This window comes from Sinocyclocheilus grahami, unplaced genomic scaffold, assembly GCF_001515645.1.
Source record: "Sinocyclocheilus grahami isolate Dianchi unplaced genomic scaffold, SAMN03320097.WGS_v1.1 scaffold404.1, whole genome shotgun sequence".
NCBI classification, from domain to species: domain Eukaryota; kingdom Metazoa; phylum Chordata; class Actinopteri; order Cypriniformes; family Cyprinidae; genus Sinocyclocheilus; species Sinocyclocheilus grahami.
Genome location: NW_015505583.1, coordinates 1059578 through 1071550, shown reverse-complemented (window position 1 = coordinate 1071550; position 11973 = coordinate 1059578). Strand labels below are relative to the sequence as shown.

Here is an 11973-nt window from a genome sequence, read left to right as displayed (position 1 = left end):
TATCCGACCGAACTACAAACTTTCCAGTGATGTCTGTGAGAAAGATATATTCACTCGACAAGCTCGCGCATCTGCGCCACCGCACGCTCAATCCACTCAGCGTGCTTTGTTTATCAGCTCGCGCACATCAGCTATACAGGTGTTAATACTGAATGTTTAACATTATATTTATTGCATACATATACTTTGTAGTAGACATCCTTAACTCCTTTCTGCTGTCTGTTGTTCTGTTGTCGGTGTTTCTTTGTTTGAATATGGCGCTTATCACATGCTGTGTGGTATCGGCGTTTGGTATCGGGGCATTTTAACGAGTACGAGTACAGGAGACCAGTATCGGGCCCGATACCAGTATCGGTATCAGTGCATCCCTATTTTTAACCAAAAAAAGTTACGGACTGCAGCTTTAAATTCGTTTTCCACAGGATCATTTTAAAATTATCAAAAATGTCAATGCATTGTAATTTTGATGTGACCATAGTAAAAAAATAATAATAATACGTACATAAATAAGAACTACCATCATGGTCCCAATTTATTAAAAAAGAATTAGAATACCATTGCATTTGTTGACACTTTTTGTTACTGATGAAAGTTAAATTCAGGGATTGTGCCAGGAAGTGGAGTGCCTCTTTACTTACAAGAGTTTCTGCTGTGATTTGGAAACAGTCCAAGAGATTTCCTTGATAGGATCTACTCAGTGTTTTGGCCGGATTTCTTCCGGCGACTCTTGTCCTCAGCGTTGGGACAGAGAGAGATATCAGGACAGCAGATAGGGAGAGAACTGGGATACAGATAGGCAATGTTGTGTCTAATGCTGGGACATTATATGTGTTTGATACATTTGTCTGTATCATGGCTGAATTCCTTTTGAAAGTGAGCATCATCAGTAACTGTTGCTGGTATACATTGTATGAAACCGTACGTCATCTGAATCAAAATATTACCTTGATATCATAGCAGCAAAATGCATGTCTATAGCAGTTAAAACTGTTGTGCTGAAACTTCTCAAAGATTATTCAGATATTTCATTCAAATGTAGGCCTATTTAAATTTCTCTCCGTATGGTGTTTGTTAAAATCGATTACTTTTTAAGATGAGTTTTCTAGGTCTGGAAAACTCATACATTTTTATAATGAATGTAGGTTTTTCTATTTTCGCTCTGAAGTGAAGTATTTCATCATCTAGCTGTTGCTCTTGTCAAGAAGACTAAATTTGCTTGCATGTCATGAGATCTGATTTTTTTTTCTGAAACTTTTTTTTTTATGAATCAGGGATCACAAATCAGTCTGAATGACTCATTAGAACTGGTCTGAATCATAATGATTCTAAAAATATATATATATATTCAGTGATCACAATTCACTGGAAAGGACATGAAAATTAATTGGTCAAAAAGTGTGGCAACTGGGTTTACAATAGTCGGTTTACTTCCTGCAAGGCATCATGATACACTTTGCTAATGATGATTCAGTTCTTCTTGCTCTTTCACTGGCCAGCGGTCATTATAACCATATGCTAATGTCCAGTGAGTCAGCAGTCGAGCAGCACAATGAGCTGAATGCACCTAAAAAAAAGAACAACTAGCCAAAGCAGTTCAGAGTGAGGTGGACGGTATGAGCAACTCTGTATCACACACTGAGTCATTGTAAACTAAAGTGATGTTATATTTTTGCTTTAGGTGGAAATACTGTATTTTTTACATAACCAAGTAGGTTTTTTCTTTTTTTTTCTTTGGAACAAGAAATAAGATTATTCATAATGCTGCACATTCTCTTTATCACAGACTCGGAATATCAGTTTCAGGATAGATTTGTGCTTTGGGTTTAATGATTTCATTGTTTGGATAAATTGTTTTGAATTTGGATGATTTGAATAAAATTTCAGTAGCACACCGTGTCCTTCAGATGGCGCTGGTGTTTGGCTTTTTGCATACAAAAGGTCATGTATTTAGCCACTGGAAACCTGCGTGCTGTCAACCTGTACGCTGCATTACAGTATCTGTTACTGTAGAACAATAAAGCGTATTAGGCTCTTTAATTATGCCTGTTTGCGGTTTACATATACAAGTTTCTCTCACATTTATTAATCGCATAAGTTGCACAGTGTCTCTGCCTTACAGGGCTGTCACGTTGTTACATTTGGTAGACGTGTTCCTAGAGAATCCAACCCATGAGCTTAATGTTGATATCGCAGTGCTCTATAGGAAAAGGAATCGTAATTTTCCAGATTCCAGTTAATTATTCTGTGATTCTTTCAGACCTTTTGAGACACCAAAAACAAGCAGCTGCACCTCAAGAAGATCATTCAGTTTTTGCTGTTTTAATAATGGTCTTTTTAGGGGGGGGGGTTAAATTCCTGAAATAAGGTCTGTGGTTACTAGAAGCTTACAGTATTTTAATGTTTTAGTGTATGTCATTTAATACTCCAGTAATCCCCCACTAGTGTTATTATTATTTTTGTAAGCTTGTGTCTTGAAAAAGGGTCTTGCTAATAACTGGCTAAATGTTACTACAGATGTTGTCTGAGACCGTAAACGTCGCACACCAAAAAGGATGAGACAAGAAATTGACACAGCCGTGATCACTAAATAAAACGGCTCATGCTATAAGAAGAAAGGCCTTTGAGGCAAGCATGCAAAATGTATTTATTATTATTTTTATACACCGTACACAATAATTCAAGCATGTATTTTAAGAATGTGAAAGCATTATGTATATTACACAAGAAGATTTAAAGCTTTAGAGTTCCTGAAGGCATATTTATCAAATGTATTTTTTTTCTTCAAAACTGTGGAATCCCTTTTCAGTTTAAACTAATTGTGGGAAAGTTGAGCAGTTGGATGCTCTCTCGAGTGCTTTGAAGGGCAGTGCTGTTAACACGCTCCGCTGGCAGAATAAAACTGTCTGCTTTGTTTATCTGAAGTGCAGACCAGTGGAGTTTTTCTTATTTCTGTCATTATTATTGGGATGCTTGGAGAATCCCTTAACTGAGGCTTAAACAAAGTGTTTATATACACTAAGAGCATTAAATGTGTAGCATTAAGTTTTGTATCCTATTTAATGAACCAGTTTTATCTATCTTCATTCATCCCTTGTCTGGCTTTTGTCTGCTGACAGTTTAAGTGAGTTTATCCAAGCTCTCTCTCTCTGTGTGTGTGTGTCACTTTAAAACCTGGCACTGACTGGCACTAAACACAGCCAGCTTTGCTTTTCTGTCCTCCATCTCAGTGCTCCATCTCTCCGATCCCAGACTCCAGATAACACGAGCCACATCATGTCCTGTGTGGAGAACTCCCTAATCCTGAGAGATGTAATGTAACAGCTTAACATGGAGTTCTTTTTGGTTTACTTTTGTTTTTGTTTTTTTTGCCCACATACACTAGCGTTCAAAAGTTTGGGGCTGATAGGATTTTTAAAAGTGTTTTTGAAAGAAGTTACTTGATTAATATACAATAAAATCAGTAACAGTGTTAAATATTACAATTTAAAATAACTGTTTTCTATGTGAATATGTAGTAAAATGTAATTTATTGCAAAATGTATAATTTATTTATTTTCACACTCTATGGATGATTTCATGCATCCACCCTGACACACCTGTTGATTTGAAAGTCATGAATTGTTCAGAAAAAGTCAATTTTGTTAGTCTCTCCACAGTAGATGTGAAGGTACAGCCTCATCTGATGACTTTATCTCATTCATTCCTAACGAATACACAAAGTGGCATCTTTGCTAAATGCAATATACTATTCACAACACGTAAAGTATGACTTTGCATATTCTCATTAGATGTTACTGGGCAGTAGACGTGACTGTGACTATACCAACCACATTACAACATTGCGTTGCTTAAATAAATTTCTCATCACCATAATCGTCTGGAATTTTTCATCCCGTTTTGGTTACGCCTAGCTGTTCAGCATCAGTGTAAGTATATACTGTGAACGGTCTTCATTTCACTCCCACACACGAGCGTCAATAATCAGCCTGTGTCACTATCTGTCTAACTCCCTGTAACCTGAGCCCTCTGTGATGTCACTTCCTGCCAGTCAAGCGCTCCACCTCAGCCCCTACTCGTGTTGCAGCCGCTCTCAGGTTACACTGCGCCGTCTCATGCATTTTGGGAAATGAAGGTGTGTAGCAAGCTAAGGTCAAGACCCTAAACCCCGGCTCCCATCTCACTGCGGAAAATTCCGGCACCGGGAATGAGTGGCATCCCAGCCAGCTGACGTGCTTCAGACGAGCGGCGTATGTTATTTATGAAGTCAAGGCTACTGGGAGGGAGGGACCTTCAGGAGTTGTTGACTCGGAGCGAACGAGCCACCAAAACAGAAGTTGTGAAGCAAGAAGGAGGGACGAATGAACGGGTTGAGCGCGAGCTCCCACATCTAGGATTACAGAGAATAGTGGAACTGTGTTTGCCCTCCCTGCCACGGGATAGGCAGAGGACGGGGTGCACGGGACGCAGGGGTGCAGGGCAAGATTATGGGACAGGGAGCCAGCACTCAAACTTTAAACCCGAACCCTGCCTACATAACAGGTGAGTCCCTTCAGAGAAGACATGGATTCCTGAGTATGAAGATGATGGGATGCATTTAACCGGCTTTCTCACGGTTTGTTTGAAAGCCAGACCTGTTTTGCTTCTTCCGCTGGAGGGAATCTGGTCTTCTTGCGTATGCGTACTCATGCCAAGTGTACTATTCTGAGCGATCGCAGGTGTACGCTTATCGACGTGAAGGGAGGAGTAAGAGACAGGCATGGGCAGGTGGGGTGAATGTATGCTGTGGACATTCTCATGTTTCTGTCAAGCACGCTTCCTCTCGGATTAGACCTTACCGATGATATGAGAATGTGTAGCGCTCTATAGCAGCTTCTACATTGCTTCTTTTTAATCGTGTATGACCATGTGTTTGGTGCAGGAGTTGTGTGTAGTAGCACTAAAGGAGAAAACCTGTTTGTGCTGTCTGTTGATTCAAGCTGACTCAAGTGGTTTCTTGTTGACGTCGTCTCCAGCTCTGCATACTGTTATATACCGCTCTATAGCAGCTTCTACATTGCTTCTTTTTAATCGTGTATGAACATGTGTTTGGTGCAGGAGTTGTGTGCAGTAGCACTAAAGGAGAAAACCTGTTTGTGCTGTCTGTTGATTCAAGCTGACTCAAGTGGTTTCTTGTTGACGTCGTCTCCAGCTCTGCATACTGTTATATACACACACACACACACACACACACACACACTGTACATCCCTCAGTTTCAGACAATCACCTCCTGATGGCTTATGTTGTTTTAAGGTGTTGCCGTGAATCTTCTGTTTGTTCTCTGTCAAACGGCATCACATGCCATACTCTTTTCTCACTTAACGTTTGATCATTGTAGTAGCGCGATCAGTTCTTCCATTGACTCTTGACCTCTGTGTTTATTTACACACACAGTGTCCTCGACGTCGTTGTGTGATGTCCTCTACCATTATCATAGCTGTACATTACACTCAGTGAGTTCAGGCCGTCGACTCTGATCCGATTCTCACGTATGTCACTGATATGAGAGGAATGCGCAGCCTTCCTGAAACAAAGAGCTCATTGAGGCTGAAGCAGTGCTTTGTAGAAACATTGATTGAGGTTGTGTGTGTGTGTCAGGTGAAGATCAGTGCCTGGTGTTGTTGTGGCCTGTGCTTTGAAAGCGTTACGTTCACTTTCATTACTTTATTATTCTGTTTTATCAAGGTTGTGGTGTCGTGACAATGAGCCACCTTGTTTTCTCTTGTCACTGTGCCCTTCTTTTTTCCAAACAACGGGACAGTAGACCAAGTAGACCTAATTGGCAGACACTTAATGGGTAATGTGTAGGACTTTGTAAATGAAGGTGTATAAGAGTCTGTTTTTGGATGCCATCTCATTGACCAGTCAGAAGTGAGCTTTCATCATATAATTGATATGTACATTTTCACAGAATTTTCATAAAACAATATACGATTTCACAGTCACAGCTAGATTTTAATTGGAGGGGTTTGTAGTTTTTGACTTGAGGGTGTTTTTGTATATCTTCTTTATAGGTTTTTCCACATGCGTAAAGTGTTTTCGTTGGAAAAATCCCATTTTTGAGTGAAGTAAACTAGGTCTGTGTGCTGTCAAACCCTTGCCAGATCAGTTAAGAGCATCTAGGCCAACGGAGCTGCCAAAACCCATAAACATTCCAAAGCGCCCCGTGTGTCATACACAACCTGCCTTGTCTTGTGTCTTCAGACCAGTTTAACGGTCTCTATCTCTCGCTATTCATGCTAAATAGACATCATTTGCACAGTGAATAGCACAGCCTTCTTTGTCAAAACATCCTAGCATTTGTTCAAACAAGGGGAAAATGGCATGTACTGTGGAATCTATGGAGCAAGCAAAGAGGAATCAATAACTTTTTTTTGTATTTAGTATCTAGTAGTAACGTTTTTGTATCTAGTTATGCTTAATTTTACAATTTACTATCCAAATTCAGTCCCATGCAAAACATGCTGGGTACTAGAAATTCCTTGTCCAGTTATGGTGACAATTTTTTTTATGTAGTCCAAAACAAACTGATTAAGTTCACTTTAATTTTATAGATTTAAGCGGATTAAACTTAAATGTTTTATCACAATTAAATTAAGCCCAGACATGACGGCAAGTTGAAAGAAGTTGTGATTATTGCGGCGACAAATTGGCCTAAAACAAGGAAACGCATTACTATAATGAGCCACAAATTAATTAGTATTATTAATTATTATGTTCAGGGCTCTGTATGAATCGGTATGATTTAGTAGGAACTCTGACCCAACGAACGAAACAAGTCTGAAAACTGCTAATATCTTGCAACTATATTTCTGAAATTGTTTTAGCAGTTATCCTGATGCAATGCTGACCTCCCTTTACTCTTTCTGTTTAGAAACTAAAGGTCTAAAGACCATTATTTTATTTTATCGACCTTAACTTGTATTCAGCTCTCTGTTTTACCATAATAGCTAATCATGTTAACCCAACATCAGTTAACAGGATCTGTGGTTAGTGTTGATCTGTATATGCTGGTTAAATCTGCACTGTCACCAGCTGATTGTCTGAAATGCACATTAAAGTGTTGCACCTCTCAGATTCCTGCGGGATGTCGTGAAACACCGTGAAACTGGCCTGGTGGCTTGATGTGACATGATTAGGTCTAGTTATGGTGTTATTATTTTTTACTGAAGCATATCTTTATACAGTCCATAATGTAACCTGTGCTTATGAATACAGGTAGAGGGTTTAGTAGCAACGAGATTTGTGAACCTCAGCTGGGTGTCACTGTGTGTAAACTGTTTGGAGGTTTGTAAATCACACTTGAGCTCATGGCTTGTTTGAGTAAGAGTTTCAGTATCCATATAACTGTCCTGAACCAACGCCCACTGTTGTTACATGTGACTCATGATGCTGTTGAAAGAGTTGTAATTGTTTTGTCATTCCATTTAAGCAAAATATTGCACTGTTATCCGACTATAAATGTTTAGACAATTACAGTTACTGTGGCACCGTGGCACGGCCACTGAGTCTTATCTTAAGAAACCGAGTCTGCTTTCTTTTTCTCTCGCTGTGAATGTGTAGCAGTGTGGTGGGTGTGTTGTGTTACTCAGGTTTCTGAAGTGAGTCGCTAGTGTTGTTGTTATTTTCATGTGTAACGTCTCACTGTTATTGAACACATGCTTTGACCGTCATCATGCCTGGATGTCCTGTAGTCTGATTTGCATTGTTTGCTGAATTGTATCTAGAGTGTTCTTACACTCTAAAAAATGCTGGGTTAAATACAACCCAGTGCTGGGTAAAATATGGACAAACCCAGCGATTGGGTTGCTTTCAACCAACAGTTGGGTTTATGGGTAGTAACCCAAATGCTGGGTCAAAACAGCCCAATCGCTGGGTTTGTCCATATTTTACCCAGCACTGGGTTGTATTTAACCCAGCATTTTTTTAGTGTACACTCTTAGATTGGATATATGGCAGGGTTCATTATGAAAATATTGTCACGTAACACGAAAATAATCAATGAGATACTGTGTGTTGCAGTAATTTTACATGCACCACACAAAGAGCTATTAGCTTAATTCATTATGGTGTTGTTTGCAGATTCTGACTAGTATGTATTGAGACGCATACCTGAGATTTTAATAAGTTTTAACACTGCTTTCATATGACAGTTTGGTATTAATTAGCATTTGAATGCTATTCAAATAACAAATATATTAAATACATTCTGCTTTACGCTAATACAGACCAGTATTTTACAGCTGTGCACAACCTTAGAATTACAATTTTATTTAAATTTTACTTTGTTGTCTTATTGTTCCTTGTTACTGTCTGATTAGTAATTTAAATTCAATTTTATAGCGCTTTTCACGATACAAATTGTTGCAAAGCAGCTTTACAGAAAATGAATGTTTCTACATTATATTTATTAGTAGCTGTGGTCAAGTTGATGTCCATATGGCAGAAATGTACAGTAAAAAGCATGCAGTTTGTTAATGGCATGTAATCAAAGTAATGCATGATAAAATACTAAACAGGCCTGGAACCAACTTCTCTCTGCTCCTCCCCCGCGAAAGCGAAAATGCAAACGCTAATGCAGGATTTGCAATTGCATTTGGATTATGTCACAATTTATGCGTCCACATATTGAAAACGCAATTGAAAATACAATTTGCTATTCTATTTGAAAATTGTCCGGAATATCGTTCCATAATAATGCTGATTCTGTTGAAAACTGAATTCTGATGTGAAAATGTTTTGGTAAGTTACAGTAATAAGTTTTGATGTGTTATTAATGAAACTAGGATTTAGGATTCTCTTAAACTCAGTGTCTTTCAAAAGCAGTGGCTTAAGTGATTGTGTGTCCGAATGATCAGTGTTGGAGAGGAAGATATCGATGAGGAAGCCCAGAGAGGAGCTGATAGAGCGAGGGTTACTGAAGGACGTCCCAGAGAATGGTACGGCAACCTAGCATGGTCATGTGTCTCGTTGTTTTGAACTTAATTGCTCAAATCGAATTGCTTGAAAGGTTTTGTGAGATTAATTCCATCATAAACAGAGCATTTTTGTATGTATCATGCGCTGAATTGTCTGTAGGATCATAGAGTTTTTGCATTGTGACGTTATTTTAATGACACGATGCATAAAAATATGCTCTGGATTAGGGCTGAACGATTTTGGAAAATAATCTAATTGCGATTTAATATGCAATTCTTTTTTAAAGCTCTTTATGTTCTGTATTATTCAACAAAGACAAGCTATAAATCATTTGTATAGTATGACCAACATAATATTATATAGATTAAACATAAATGTTCTTTTCTGTAGACAAGGCCTATATGTTACGATGAAATTAGGTGATGCATGAATTGATATGAATGTCATTTTTATTTAACATCTACAATCACAGTACATTGACTGATTTGTTGTACTTCCAACCTTGTAAGCATGTAATAATTATGACAAAATAAAGCACTGACAAATAAGCCTGGTGTAAACATTAATATAAAAGTCAGTAACAAATCACACAAACTAAAGTAGATTGCAGAAATATAAAAACAAATCTGTTGCTTTACCACACTACTTTAGATAATTCAAAGTCACTGTAATAAACATATGTAAACATGTGGACTGCACTTTTTAAACACCGTTAACTTTAGACAGACTTAAAATAAATAAATAAGAATATATTACCTTATTATATACAGTATATATTATCTTAAGGTCGAAGTCTTCAGTAATGAAATGCACCGTAACACTGTTACTGCTTGAGTCATTTCAGGGCTCCATTCTTCCCACTGGTCGCTCTTTTGTGACTAACTTTCTCAGTTGGTCGCAATTGTTTTTTTTGCTACAACATGGGAATAATCAATGCATGCTGATTAACTTTTATCATAGTTTATAGTTATATGGAAACGAAAGAGGTTAACATTCAACCCGGTCTTTTTCATCAGTAGTATTATTTGTGATTTGAATTTTGTGAACGGGAGTTCCTCTTTTGCTATGTTATAAGCCGCGGGCTTTGGATGCTTTTGAATTTGCGATCTTGTTGTCACACAAGAAAAGATAATTGTCTGTTTTGCTTCCATCTATACCTTTCTCTTTTTAAGACTAAGACAAAAGATGGATTCATTGTTATTCTTAATTAAAAAGCACAACAACAATAAAACCGAAAGATACAATGACAAACAAGCTTAAATGAATAAGATGAGGCATGGCATACACCACGTGCTGTATTATATACAGAATAATAAATTACAGAACGTTTAGCAAACACTGAGGAATCAAATAAATAAAAGAGAACCTCCATAGCATATCATGAGGTAAACAGCAAAGATAACGCAAATGAAAACACAAAGAAAAGTAAAACTAAACTTGCTGTCGGTGACAGTGCTTGCATGTCCCCCCCCACAAGAATACCAACATGTTCACCTTTGGTTTAAGAAGAAGTCTTTTACTTTACTTTAGCATCCATCGTTTCCTCAATATGTGCGTAATTTTTGCTGTGCGCTGCTTCGTGCTCGTGCTGACGCGGCGAGTATAAACCAGGCTCTACACTCGAAGAGCTGCGCAGGTCAAATGAGTAGCGCGGTTTCGTTATGCTTTCAGTTTCATTTGCCATTTGATGTTTCACATATGCAACAGAAATGGCAGCGCTTATGAGGTGAACAGCTCGGTGGTCGCGACAGTTTAGTCGCACAGGCAAAAAAAATGGTTGGTCGCAGTCTGGAGCCCTGAATTTCCATGTGCCGTTTTGAAGTACGTTCATTATATAAGCTTTCAAACATTTCCACGTGCCAGGGTTGCCAGGTTTTCTCAACAAAACCCGCCCAATTGCTACTCAAAACTAGCCCAATCGCGTTTCGAGGGGGGTCCACCGGTAAAAATCGCGTTCCAGGGGGTAAAATACACGTTTTTTGGAGGGGTTCCCCAAACCGCAGACTTGGCAGCACTGTAGCGTGCAAACTTGATGCTTCCTCTGAAGACTGCTTAGATGTGCTCGACCTGAAGCAGCGCTGCTAGATCAATCGGTGTGTGTCATCAAAGCACTGCGAGAGCTATAAGAAAGCGAACATCTCCTTATGCTTTCCTCTCGCCGTACTTTGATGTTATACACCGATCGATCTTCAAGTCGAACACACCTCTTTAGGCCATGTCCACACGTACATGGGTATTTTTATAAACTGAGTTTTCCTTCCGTTTAAAAAAAAATCTCTGTCCACTTGAAAATGCAAACGCATGGTATGAAGCACTGTCAAGAGCATACAACCAACAGGTGGCGATATAATCTCAACTGTAAAACCATGTTGGCCAATCAGAAGCCTGAAAAAGTTTCCAGTAGGCAGAGATAACAGAGCAGGCTCCGACGTCACAAGCCAAAAACTGAGTTTTTGAAAATCTTCACCCTGGCAGGCGTTTTCAAAAGTGTTCGGTTTCAGTGAACTGGTGCTGCGTTTGCGTGTGGACGAACGGCCAAACCACGTAGGAAAACCACGTAGGAAAAGCAGTCGTGTGGACAGGGCCTTACTCTCGCATGTCACGTGACTGAGTGTAATCGCAGCCTCTGCGGTTGAAAAATTTTGTTTTTTTTCATATCGCGATATTATCGCAAATGCAATTAATCGTTCAGCCCTACTCTGGATTATTTTTCTTTATGGTGGTAATTATCTGACTTTTTCGTATTGAAAAAAAATAATTAGCTGCAATGTGGTGTTTAAAACAGGTTCACAGTCAATGAAGACCAGGATTAGTAAAGTCAGTGAGACTAAAATTGATTTATTTAAAGATATACACAGATAAATCATTTATAATATATACTTAAAGCATTCAATTAAAACCAAGGAACAAAGTCCGTTTTGATTTCATGGTGACTTTAAAATCATAATTTTTAGTCCTGGAGAAGCCAATGATAAAGTCTTTAAATATAAAAGAATAGTATCTGTAGAGAACATACA

At 38.5% G+C, this 11973-nt stretch overlaps 1 protein-coding gene across 2 annotated transcripts in view; it reads left to right on the top strand.

The window, feature by feature from the left end:
• The first annotated feature begins 8836 nt into the window (after nucleotides 1-8836).
• Nucleotides 8837-11973, top strand: part of LOC107550657 (phosphatase and actin regulator 4A-like) — a 24837-nt gene continuing 21700 nt past the window's right edge. Inside the window, exon 1 of one of the 2 annotated variants that reach the window (XM_016231994.1) lies at nucleotides 8837-8976. In XM_016231994.1, coding sequence (XP_016087480.1) covers nucleotides 8916-8976 — 61 coding nt within the window. In that variant the 5' untranslated portion in view covers nucleotides 8837-8915. The remainder of the gene's footprint in view (nucleotides 8977-11973) is intronic. The other variant, XM_016231995.1, reaches the window with a different exon arrangement.